The sequence below is a fragment of the Garra rufa genome, chromosome 14 (genome assembly GCF_049309525.1).
Source record: "Garra rufa chromosome 14, GarRuf1.0, whole genome shotgun sequence".
NCBI lineage: Eukaryota > Metazoa > Chordata > Actinopteri > Cypriniformes > Cyprinidae > Garra > Garra rufa.
This window is the reverse complement of record NC_133374.1, coordinates 17372422-17385690: the sequence shown is the minus strand read 5'-3', so window position 1 is coordinate 17385690 and position 13269 is coordinate 17372422. Positions and strand designations below refer to the sequence as shown.

General features: G+C 35.6%; 1 protein-coding gene across 1 annotated transcript; it reads left to right on the top strand.

The window, feature by feature from the left end:
• Window positions 1-369: 369 nt before the first annotated feature.
• unc119a1 (unc-119 lipid binding chaperone a1) lies at window positions 370-12242 on the top strand. The gene is made up of 5 exons (XM_073818041.1): window positions 370-770; window positions 8530-8643; window positions 8839-8938; window positions 11194-11366; window positions 11468-12242. The coding sequence occupies exons 1-5, from the start codon at window positions 656-658 to the stop codon at window positions 11578-11580; spliced, it is 615 nt and encodes a 204-aa protein (XP_073674142.1). The 5' UTR covers window positions 370-655; the 3' UTR covers window positions 11581-12242.
• The last annotated feature ends 1027 nt before the right edge of the window (window positions 12243-13269 follow it).

Sequence of the window (13269 nt, the reverse complement as noted above, 5' to 3'; positions counted from 1 at the left end):
GTAAATTACCTGGATTTGCCAAAAACGCTTTTTTTTTTAAATAATTGATTTAGGTATAGGCTTGCTAAATAATATGTGATGTATTTTTTCATATGTGTTTAAATGGCTGAACGCGCTTGAACCCAGGTAATCGCTGCTTTTATCTATATTATATATTTTTCATCATGCATAATAAATGAGGTAACTGTACAAAAAAATTAAAACTATACCTGATTGCCTAGACACACTATTTGGTATTGGATAGTTAATGTATGAAAAAAACATTGTTACTGTAGACAGTTACTTTAAAACAGAGGCGACTTATTCGAACCGTCTTCCCACTTCCTTCCGTTAATACTGTCTCTCTCGGGTTTTGCTCGATTACATGAAGTGGTTGCTTTAATACCTTCAGCAGCAGACCGACATGCAGATTATAGAGCGAGAGCCACTCGCCTTAGGAAAGAAGGAGTAAAATAACTCAATATCTTTAGAAGACTGACTGACTGACTGGCTGGGGGAGGTGAATGCGCTATTCTTGTATCAGTAAAGAGCCTGCGTTAAATAACGAGGACGCATAACACAGCTGAGGTGAGGCAAACAAACGGCCCTCGCCAGAGAGGTTGGGTGCGAAGATTGCAACCCGTGCACGAACAGCAGCATCGTATCGCATTTAGAGATGAAAGTGAAGCAAGGCTGCGACGCGGGTGCCCCGTGTACGACTGAGGAGGATTTGCTAAAAAGCACAGAAATATCGCCGGAGGATGTACTCGGGCTGCAGAAGATCACAGACAGTAAGTTCAGTAACAGCAATGACATTCTCAAACAGGAAGCTTCCGAAAACAATTGCACGCTGAGGAGCTGCTCTGCTAACTTACACTGTTGCACACATTCACCCAGTGCGAATGTGCAGGTTTCGCTACTGCTTGTTTAGTCTCGCGGTTTGTGTTTTATTCAGTAGTGACTTCGATAAGGATTTCATTTAGCGTCTATACATCTATGTACGATCTTCATTTTGGCCGAATGAACCCAGTGATATGGTTCATTCTGCTGTTCCTGGATAAATAAACAACACTGTGGACATTTCCATATACTGACTGACAGTGACGACGTAGGCTGTTAAGTTGATGAATGGGCTAAGAATTGAGAAATGTATCCATTATTGAAAAACACTGAAACAGAATAATTGTATAACGTTAACGGTTATGTCACAGCGAACCTAACACCGTACTAAAATATTAGGACAGGCTATTCTTTAGCGCTGCGAGTGAATGACTCTTTTGAGTCGGTTCTTTTTAGCGATTCAAAATTAGACTAGTGTAGTCCGCTTCTCGAACAAATGACTCTTGTGAGCCGATTCTTTTAAGTGAGTCACAACACTAATCACTTTATTTTACACTGACGTAGTTAATGAATGGCTGTTCATATGACAATCTGTAGTCAAAGACTACAGCTTAAAATTTTGAGCTTTGTTGTAGTGGTAGCTTAATGAAGGAAGGAAGGAATTAAATATAATTGTTGTTTCAAGCAACAACAACAGTTAATGTACTGTAGAGCCAAAGACTGCCTTTATGCCACCTCTAAAGAGTGTAAAAATTAAATATAAGAATTGTACATCTGTTAAATGAGATAACTGATTCTCAGGTGTGATTGTTTGCAGAATTATTTTTAGAATCTAAATAAGACATGATTAGATGAAAATTTGCATCCATTATTCACTTCTAATGAAGGTTCATGTAAGATTAGAAAGTTAATAATATAGCTGGCCGATTTCTTTAACATTTTTCTTAGACCTCTAGGGCTGTGAGACAAACAGGCCCACCAAATTTTGTTCCGATCGACCTCCGTTAAGTAACCTTGTCTAATAGGTGCTCAAAGTTCATCTGCCGATGGCAGGCATGTTTTTTGAGATGCGCAAGTGTCCTTAGAGATGCTTGTACTAGTTTGCAAAAGTAGCTTTTTCGAAAAAGCAAAATATCCGAAAATGATTAATCCAAGGGGTGTGTTTTGTCCGCCGTGAGCCAAGGATTCCAAGTTCTCTAGTTCAAGTTCAAGTCTCTACAACTCTAGTTTGGTCTGCCGGATCAGTTTTATGTTGAGATTTCTTATTCTTGGCCACTCTAATAATTACAATAGGTTTTCAGCACTTCGCTCTTAAATCCCTAATTGCACTTGCTAAAGCTCATACTATCCGGTAAGGTTTACTCAAAACAGGTTTCAGCATTTACTTTAATTACAGTATATGCTATATGCGTCAACAGAATTAGGCACAATACTGTTGACAGATTCAGTCTTTCTAAAACAACTTACAAGAAAGAACATGCTTTGTGTAAATACTATAGCACACACTTAAACAGAGGGTAGGGTTATTACGGGTAACTAAAAATCCATAAAAATAATGTTTTTATTACTTGAAAACTAAAATAACTAAAATAAAACTCATTATTACGACATAATTGAGTGGGAAAAAATAGCAATGCCTCAACGTAGATTTGAATAAACTTTTTTTACTTCATCACTGGCTTACAATTTAATTACAATTAAAAAGCAGACATTGTTGGCTCTGTATATTATAATCTTTGCATTGCTCACTTCATCAGGCACTCAGATGCTAAGCTTTATTGCTGGATGACTCAACATTACTCACAAGCTGTTATTCTGGCTGTTTTGATGCTGTCTTTGCTCCTGCATGCAAGACACTACAATATATCTGGCACTTATTGAGTAAAGATGAGATCTTTGGAATGCAAATAATCAGTTTCTACGTATTTCAGATCATCAACAGTTTTACAGGTTTGGCGCTGTCACAACTGACTGAAAGACATTTGCATTACCCTTATCACACGACTTCTCACAATCCATAAAGAATATTTCACTAGGAAATAATAGCAACTCTGTCTCATCTCTGCCACCACTTGTTGATGTGAGTCATTATTAGCTCTAAAATGCAATCAAAAAACAGTGTATTCTTACCCTGGGCTCTGCATTGAAACATCTATTTGAATAAATACATTTGCAAATGCGTGAAAAATGCGCCGAGAAATCACATTTAGATTGCACTCTTCTTTATTTAAACTGAAAAAACCCATGTCTGGCTAATCACTCGGATTAGCGCTCTAAAAATAAAAGCTGCTCTTGATTAAGGATACAGGCTGCTATTCTGAGAAAAGTGGACATCTGTATGCAAGCTTGTTTTTTTTTTTCTTTAACTCGTTTTTATTAACAAGAACGCAAAATATGTTTATGGATGAAGTGATACAAATGTAAGTTATGTTACAATTTCGCTGGGGAGGTGGTTTGGCTTTTTAGCAATAATCTTCGGTTTAACTGCTTAATTTGTCTGTTTACTTTGAGTGTTTGGAAACATTTCTTTATAAAGGAAGAATTATGCTGTTTGGATATGCACATTATGCCTCATAAATCTTAATGAACCTGTGTGGTTTTGTAAATGAATGCTGGATCGGTCATAATCTGTGTTTGTTATACGCTGCCTTTCCTTTTGTTTACCCAAAAATAACAGGTGGTAGTTATCCTGGATTGGTTTCAGAAGATATGTTGCTAGGTGACAGCATTAGAAGCAGTGAAGCGCGGCTCCTTGGTGGTTTGGAAAGCTACATTGACACTTGACTGTCACATTGCTTTGATTACTTGATCTGTTTTGATAATGAATTACACACGTCTTTTGACAGATTATCTGAAAAATCACATAGATATTGTTTACACTGAATCACCTTGGATATAGTAGGTGACACATGCAAAACATCTTTAAGGAACAGGCAAAAATAACTGCACATTTTGACTTTTTATAGTTCACATGCTTCTTGAGCAAACCAGGAGGTTTGCCTACTTGGATATTTTTCAGGCAATTATTCTGAAATCAGAACACTGGATCGTTGGATTTAGGCTATGAAAATTGGTTACAAAATGCAATATGTACTAGTGTCTATGAATATTGAGCCTCAATAATACTATTTTAATATGAATCCTGCATATTTTGCATTCTCTGTTTGATTGAATGTCACAGACACACGGTTTTGTTTACTACACACTTACTAAATCACAGTGTTTTCAGTCTCTGCTGCCTCAATACTATATGAGTACATGAACACATAAACATAATCTCTAGAACTGTGACTATAGTCACTTCATGGGCATTTTACCATTTCTTTTGAGCAAAACTATCGTCATATCAGGAACGGTGACAGAAACATTACTTAATGTAATTATATTTAATAAAATCAATTAATTAGAAATGCTTTTGATAATAAATATTTATTGAATCCATTAAAATGGAATCCATAAAAATTAATGGAAAATTAAATTTTAGTTACATTTGAATAGATTTTAATGAATTAGACATGCTACTTTAACGATTAAAACAGACTCTAGAAAAAGAAAAACAAGAAAAAAACTTGCTGCAATATTTAAATTAAAAATATATTGTTCAAAAAGCATGTCTAATTAATTGAGATCATAAAACGTACACAATTTAACAGCAATTTATTATAAGTTTAACAAAAACATACATTTTAAAATATATTATTATTATTATTATTTTTATTTTTTTTCCAGAAATTCTGTGTTGTGTATTTACATTTTTCTGGTATATAAATTATGGTAAATATTTCTTTAAAAAATGATGTTTTAATAATTTTATTATTAGTAGTAGTACTATCATTAAGTAATATATTTCTGTAACAATTTCTTCAAGTAAAACCTTTAATTTTGACGTGTTGCTTTGAAAACCTGTTTCTGTTTATGATATGACAATAGTTTTTCTCAACAGAAATTTTAAAATGCACATAAAGTGACTCTCAGAGCAGTTCTAGAGAATTTTTACGTGTTCATCTACTCATTTATTGAGGCGGAAGAGGCTGAAAACACAGCAAGTGCGACACTCTCTTCAGTATGTGTGTTGTAAACGAAACTGCATGTCTGTGCCATTCATTCACACAGAGATATGCAGAACATGCAGGCTTTATGTTCAAATAGTATTTTTGCGGCTTCATATTCACAGACAGTAGTCCGTATCGCGTTCTGATTTAAGTGTATTGACCTACTTTTGATTTATTAATTCAAAATTGAGCCAATTCCGTGTAGATTCCGCATTATATAGTAAATTAAATTTTTATGACTGGATTCAGCAGAAATCATAGGGCCCTAAATAATATATTATCATATTCAAAATTTTCCTTCTCAGTATTAAAAATAATTGACTACACTTACGATGGCTGCAGCATTAAAATGGGATAATGAAAACTAGATTTGTATTTATTTATTTTATTTTATGTCCAGATTATTTCTCTTTCCTTTTTTATTTTAAAGCATAAAAATCACTAAGTAAAGTTCAAATCACAGAGATTTACACTTAAAAATATGCACTATGATTTATGTTGTCATGAACTGTCTGTGTTCATCTGTAGTCTCTCTCCACCTCTTCATGGCTATTTGTATTTTTGCACTCACACTCACACACAGCAGTGTTAGCTCACACACAGTAGATTGGTCCCACTGTGTGCCAATTCATGAGGTGAAGTAAACATAGCAAAACATTTCCCTGAACAATTTATTGAGTGCTAGAATGGTATCTATATATCAAGCAAGTTTTGTGGTATTGGCAAGTAAGGTTAAAAAAACACAACAATATTCAAAGTATGTGTTTCTTGTTTATTCATGTTTCAGTGTTCTGTTTTGAATTGGCTCTTGTGCGAATATGTATATCATATTTGTTTTCATGCTTACATGAAGTGGATAATTACTTCATTAATATAAATCTTTGTTAATTAAAGAGCAGATGTTTGCATTTTGCTTTCCTTGTCCCTGTCTGGCAGCACACTTCTGAAGCAGAGGAGCTTTAAATATCTCAAGTCAAACCCAGTGTTGCCCATCTGTTAACTAACAGGAAGCTTGGGTAAAGGATAGGTGGGACGTCTGCACTGTGGTCCAGTGTCCCACGGGAAGGAAGTGATATACTCAGCCTGTAGTGTTGAGCTCATCTCAGTGTGTCATCCTAGCAGAGATGGACCTCTCAAAAGTTAGAGTTGTCCCAAATCCCCTTAGCATCTCCCAATCTGAGCCATGTGATGGTGAACAATGTAAGCTTCTTAGTTATAATCCATCCCAGGGAGAAGAGGGCTGACACAGCTGCTCCTCGCACCTCATATGCCTCCTCTGGGAGTCTGCCATGAGGAAAAAGAGAAGCGTGTTAAAGGGCGTGATAAGACTGGACTGACCCAAGTCATCAACTCCAAGCCATAAATAAATCAGAACATAAAGTGGACACAAAATATTTGGACAGTTAAATCGCACTGTATGGCATTGCAGTCGATTTTTAAATGGGGGTTCAGGGACAGCAAAGGAAAGCTTTGCTTGTGAATGTCCACAAAATTTGAATGTAAATCAGATTTTACACTCAAACTGTAAATGTAATCCCTTGATCAATAGACTCAAAAACCATTGTTGTACATTTACATCATTACAGTTTTATACCTTTACAGACCACTTGTGGTTTTTCTCAAAGCGAGTATCATGGCAGAAGCCCAATACTATATAATTTTAAAAATAATACTGTTTTTGTGTCACAGAAGAGTTTTTAGGCGAGAATGTACTTGTTTAGACTTTAAATATGCTGTTTGTTAATAAAGATAATGTCTATTTCAGCATTCAGGAACCCGCCAAGAGCAGCCTTACCTCGGCCAGATCTTCTGGAATTTGCCATTGGCTCTGATGTCTCAACAGTGGTTAAACATGAGATATAATTTCTTTTGGGTAAATATAATGGTCTTTGGTCTCATTAATCTATTATTTGTTCCGGAGCAAATAGTTGTGCCTAAGGCAAAATCTCATCACGTTATATTTTATGTAACTTTAATGCTTTACATCAGAGTGCTGCCTTTTTATACACTCATGGCATCAAACTGTTGTATAAACACAATATCACACTCGTAGTCGTGAGAAAAGGCGGTATATTGGCACACTGTGATTACCTACGGCCGAATCATAGCGTCCCGATATACAGCCATATATCTCACAGCTACTTGTGTGAAATTGCTCATATATTGAAGAAATCTATGTAAAATATATGAGCATTATCACATGAGTAGCCGTGCAATATGGCTATATTTCGGCAAAGCTGTGATTCGGCTGTAGGCACTTGAGTTTGTAGGCTGTGTCTTTTGTGCAGAACTACTTCCTTCCACCATGGATTCAAATCTCACATTCACAGTTTAACAGCTGAGCACAAGCCTCAGTTACTAATTCAAAAACGTCACTTTAGAACTAGTAACGAAGGAACAATGAGTTGCACCGTTGAAAGCTTATTGTATTACTGTATTAAAAGCTTACTGTATTATGTGGAGTAGTTTGATGAGACAGCGATGGACTGAGCGAGTGTGATTACCTGCATCTGATACAGCAATCATTCTTCAGCACGGTCTCTTATTCACAATAAAACATTAGCTTGAATGTCCGCTCAGGAAAGCGATATCTTTGTCATAGTATCCTTTCATCTGTTAAGGGTGATTTCATGCTCAGTGCATTTGTTGGCTGCATCTTACAAGGTGTTGTTGAAAGTAAAAATAACGTTCTTGTTACGGTTTCAGTCTCTTTCAATATAAAAGTCTTTACTGCTGACTCAGTCGTAAAAACAGTCTCTTGTTGTCGTCTAATGACGGAATAATAACTAAAATCACCATCACAAACACACACACACCGTTTTCCGTTACTAAATACTATTATTAAATACTACTTTTATTTGTGTAAAATATTATTTATTGAAAAATAATATTCAACAAGCAACAGCCATCATAAAAGTTTCAGTCAAAAGTACAAAGGCAACGCTCAGATATACAGCATTAAATTGACAAAATATATTGTGATGAGATTTTGCCCTCAGCCAAAACTGTTTGCTCTGGAACAAATAACAGATTAATGAGACCAAAGACTGCCCATTAGATTTACCCAAAAAGAATTATATCTCATGTTTAACCACTATAGAGATATCTGAGCCAGTGGCAAATTCCAGAAGAACTGGCCGAGGTGAGGCTGCTCTCAGGCAAGTTTATGATCACTGAATGGCCACTGTTGATATATATATTACTTTGTTATTGTCATTGTACTAAATAATTGTCATTATACTTAAACTATAAATCAATAGAAAAATTCCAAATGAACACATAATGTGTTTATTAATGTTTGACAGTTTACTTCTTTTGCTATTGTTCTGGCAGTATTTCTAAGCAGAATCAGCAGGCAGGTAATGATTCGAGGAGGTGGATGGTCATCATCAATGTCATTTCAACACAATATCAGAGCGAACAGAAATAGCTCTTTTTGTCCCTGCAGTCTATCACACAAGGGTACGGCTTTCAGCCCTGAGGCATGTCTTTGATGCATGTGACCTATGTCACACACACATACCCAGTGTTAAATTGTGGTTAGCTTTATATGTTATGGCAAGTCTGGAGAGAATCACAGCACGTTAATGTTCCATTCATATTTCTTACAATGAGAGTCATAACTAAAACACATCCTGGTTTGTTTTTGTTTCTATAGATTACCTCTGCGGTCCAGAGCAGAACATACACAAGATCGACTTCACCAGGTTCAAAATCCGAGATATGGAGACAGGCACGGTTCTTTTTGAGATCACCAAACCCCCTACAACAGGTAGGCAAGAAGCAGACCAGCAGACCTCTCAAATTCACTTCCTCACTCCACCTACACAGGCTGCACATTTAAATGCAAGGCTCGTTTTGATTTTTTTTTCCCCCATAAAGCCCTGATTTCCATTTAGATGCAGTGCGCTGCACAAGAGCCCCTCAAAGGCTCGTTCAGTAATGCCAACCCCTTTCTGATTCACAGAGAGTGGGGAGGACAGAACGGACCTTGACCAGAATGCCGGGCGCTTTGTGCGTTACCAATTCACCCCCGCTTTCCTCCGACTACGCCAGGTTGGCGCCACGTAAGTGCAATCAGTGGCCGGATTACACTTGATCCTAAATTGCAACCTAAAATTAGCCTGAAATCACACTTGAATCTGTTTGACTAAATCCTTAAAGGGGTCATATGATGATGATTCTAAATAAACTTGATGTTTTGTTATAAATGGGTTAATTTTACTATAGATAGATAGCATTAGTCCTACATATAAGAAAGACCTAAGGTTAAGACTAAGAAAAGTAAACTGTAAAAAGACAAAAAAAATTGTTTAATAAGGTGATTGTGAGATATATAGTTGAAATCAAAAGTTTACATCCCCATTTCAGAATCTGCAAAATAGCAATTGTTTTACTAAAATAAAAGGCATAATACAAAATGCATGTTATTGTTTATTTAGTACTGACCTGAGTAAGATATTTCACATAAAAGATGTTAACATATAGTCCACAAGAGAAAATAGTAGTTGAATTTATAAAAATGACCCGGCTCAAAAGTTTACATCCCCTTGATTCTTAATACTGTGTTGTTGCCTGAACGATCCACAGCTGTGTTTTTTTGTTTTGTGATAGTTGTTCATGAGTCCCTTGTTTGTCCTAAACTGTTAAACTGCCTGCTGTTCTTCAGAAAAATCTTTCAAGTCCCACTAATTCTTTGGTTTTCCAGCATTTTTGTGTATTTGAACCCTTTCCAAAATGATTGTATGATTTTGAGATCCATCTTTTCATGCTGAGGGACTCATATGCAACTATTACAGAAGGTTCAAACGCTCACTGATGCTCCAGAAGGAAAAAAACATGCGTTGAGAGCCAGGGGGTGAAAACTTTTGAATTTGAAGATCAGGGTAAATTAAACTCATTTTGTCTAATAGGAAACATGCATCTTCTGTAGACTATCTTCTGTAGCCTCTAAAGGGGGGTACTACATGAAAAAATATGATATTTAGGCAAAATAAGAAAAATGCACACATTTCCATTCTGTTCAAAAGTTTTCACCCCCTGGCTCTTAATCCGTGTTTTTTCCTTCTGGAGTATCAGTGAGCGTTTGAACCTTCTGTAATTCTGCATTATGAAAGGATCGATCTCAAAATCATACAGTCATTGTTGAAAAAGGTTCAAATAGGAAGGGTTCAAAACACAGCTGTGGATCATTCAGGTAAGATCACAGCATTAAGAATTTAAGGATGTAAACTTTTGAACCGGGTAATTTTTATAAATTCAACTATTATTGTCTCTTGTGGACTATATGTAAACATCTTTTATGTGAAATATCTTATTCAGGTCAGTACTAAATAAGCAATAACATGCATTTTGTATGATCCCTCTTATCTTACTAAAATAATTAACATTTTGCAGATTCTGCAAAGGGGGATGTAAACTTTTGACCTCAGCTGTATATATTATATAAGCTGTAAAATGGTCAAATTTGCATTCCAGCAGCTTAATGTCACATTATTGTGGTCACTTCGACCAGCGGGGGTGAAAAACAACCTGCGGCAACAGTGTTAAAGTAACTCAATTCTGCAGGAAAACCACAGACTTAGCAACACTGAATACCAGTTACGTTGTTTTCCCATTTATTGATTAACAGCTCTCCTTGAGTAAGTGCAGAGACAAAGGCACTTCCTTCAGCCTGAGGTGTATTAATTTGACTTTTGGTGTGAAAGGGCCTTTACATTTGGCAAAGATATCAGCTTGATGTTTTTGTTATTAAAAATAAATAAGCAAGCCCAGCTCAGTTGGCAAAAGTAATGCAAAAATGAAAATTCTGTCATGAATTACTCACCCTCATGTTGTTCAAAATCTGTAAGACCTTTTTTTTATCTTTGGAACACAAAGATGTTTTTAATGAAATCTGAGAGCTTTCTGACCCTGCATAGACTGCAATACAACTGACACGTTAAAGGCCCAGAAAGGTGGTGAGGACATCAATAAAATGGTCATCGCATACGTCATGTACTCTCGTAAACACATGTAGACTGACACGGATTTGCGCACACAAATTATTGTCATTCATAACATTGCGGTTGAACCACTGATGTCAAATGGACTTTTTTAACGATGTCCTTACTACCTTTCTGGTCCTTGAATGTGTCAGTTGCATTGCTGTCTATGCAGGGTCAGAAAGCTCTCAGATTTCATCAAAAATATCTTCATTTGGGTTCCGAAGATGAACAAAAGTCTTAAATGTTTGAAACAACATGAGGATGAGTAATTAATGACAGAATTATCATTTTTGGGTGAACTAACGCTTTAAACGTGTCCTTTCCTATCACCACAGGGTGGAGTTCACTGTAGGCGATGTTCCCATCAACAACTTCCGAATGATCGAGAGGCACTATTTCCGTGGGCAGCTGCTGAAGAGCTTTGACTTTGAGTTTGGCTTCTGCATCCCAAGCAGTAAGAATACCTGTGAACACATTTACGAGTTCCCACCACTCTCTGAAGAAATCAGTAAGTTTTTTTATGAACTCAGAATTTTGCTATTGATGAGTTTGTGATCTTGTGGCTGGACCTAATGCATGAGACTCTATGTTTCTTGTTTCGTTCCACAGTGCGTGAAATGATCATCCACCCCTATGAGACGCAATCCGACAGCTTTTACTTTGTGGACAACAAGCTTGTGATGCACAATAAGGCAGATTATTCTTACAATGGTGGACCGTAGGAAGTCCTTCTCACCTTTTGCAGGAAATCTGCATTGAGTTGCAATGGACCGGCAGAGGCATCTAATCTTATATGTGATGATGCATTTGGTCAAAACAACAGAAACACCCCAATCTCAGGATTTGTGTGAGTGTGTGTGAGAAAGAGAGAATGAATGTTATTCATAATGGGCCAGTACTACTTTTTTTTTTCTTAGAATCATGTAAAGTATATGAGTGTGCCTGTGCACATGTGCATTCATTGCATGCTTTGTTTTAATGCGTTTTTAAAAGCCCAAAGCCAAATAGTTCTAAACAACTCTGAATTGTGATTAAATGTTCATACAATCGCTCAAGACTTCTGAAACATAAAAAGAGCGTTTTAACCTTTAAAGGAAGGGATATTGTCAGGAACTGTGTATTTTGCCCTGACATTGCACCCACTTCCTTTTGGCCCCGATGAAATGGCCTGATTTCCCTTCATTTTTCTCACTTTCATTTTTGAATGCCCATAATTTGGTTGATAATGTAAAATCTATGTTATTTATATTAATATGCTCTTATTTATATTGATACACATTATCACATATTTTTAATAGCCTCTTTTGTCAAAAATAGTGATAGATATTGGTCAACTGTTTCATGTGATTTAACAAAAAAGAGAAAAATAAAAATTCTGAAGTTCTTTAAATCATCATATGTTTGATTTATTTCATTTCCTTAACACATGAAACTCCTCCATAGAGATATAATATAGATAAAATAATATTTAAACTCATGGGGTGAATAAGATTTTAATGTTTTTAAACTAAATCTCCTATGATTTCCAAGAATGAATTTATTTTATTTTATTGTAAAATGTTATTCCCGTGATGACAAAGTTGAATGTTCTGCTGATGTGGCGCTCAAGAGACATTTCTTATTATTAACATATACTATTATTATATGTTATTAACACACTCACTGATGCTTCAGAAGAAAAACACGATGAATTAAGATCCTGGGGGTGAAAACTTTTGGAATTTGACGATTAGAGTAAATGTAACTTATTTTGTCTTCTGGGAAAATTTAAGTATCGGTACACATTTTTATTCTGTTCAAAAGTTTTCACCCCCCAGGCTCAATGAGCGTTTGAACCTTCTGTAATAGTTGCATATGAGTCCCTTAGTTGCCCTCAGTGTGAAAAGATGGATCTCAAAGTCATACAGTAATTGAAAATTAAAATGTATTTTTGGTAAAATAATTAACATTTTGCAGATTCTGCAAGGTGTATGTAAACTTTTGACCTCAATTGTATGTATGTATATATATATATAGATAGATAGATAGATAGATAGATAGATAGATATTGATAAAGATAAAAAACAGCATTTATTTCATATTTATTGATCAATTTAATGTGTCATTGCTGCATAAAAATATTGATTTCTATGGAAAAAAAAAAAATCAAACTTTTGAACAGTACTGTAGATAACCAAAAGAATATTACACGATACAACCGAGGGCAAAAGAATAATTTATAATAATGACATTACAACAAAATGATTTCAGTGTATTACAGTGTATTATTATAAAACAAATGCCTTATATGTTGTGTGATTGTATATGCAACTGACTAAGATCCAGTTCTGGTAGTGCAATGCTTGCAGAGATCTAGTCAAAATCTGTTTTAACTTGTTATAGTGCTTTCAATGTGCTGTGCTATAGGAAGA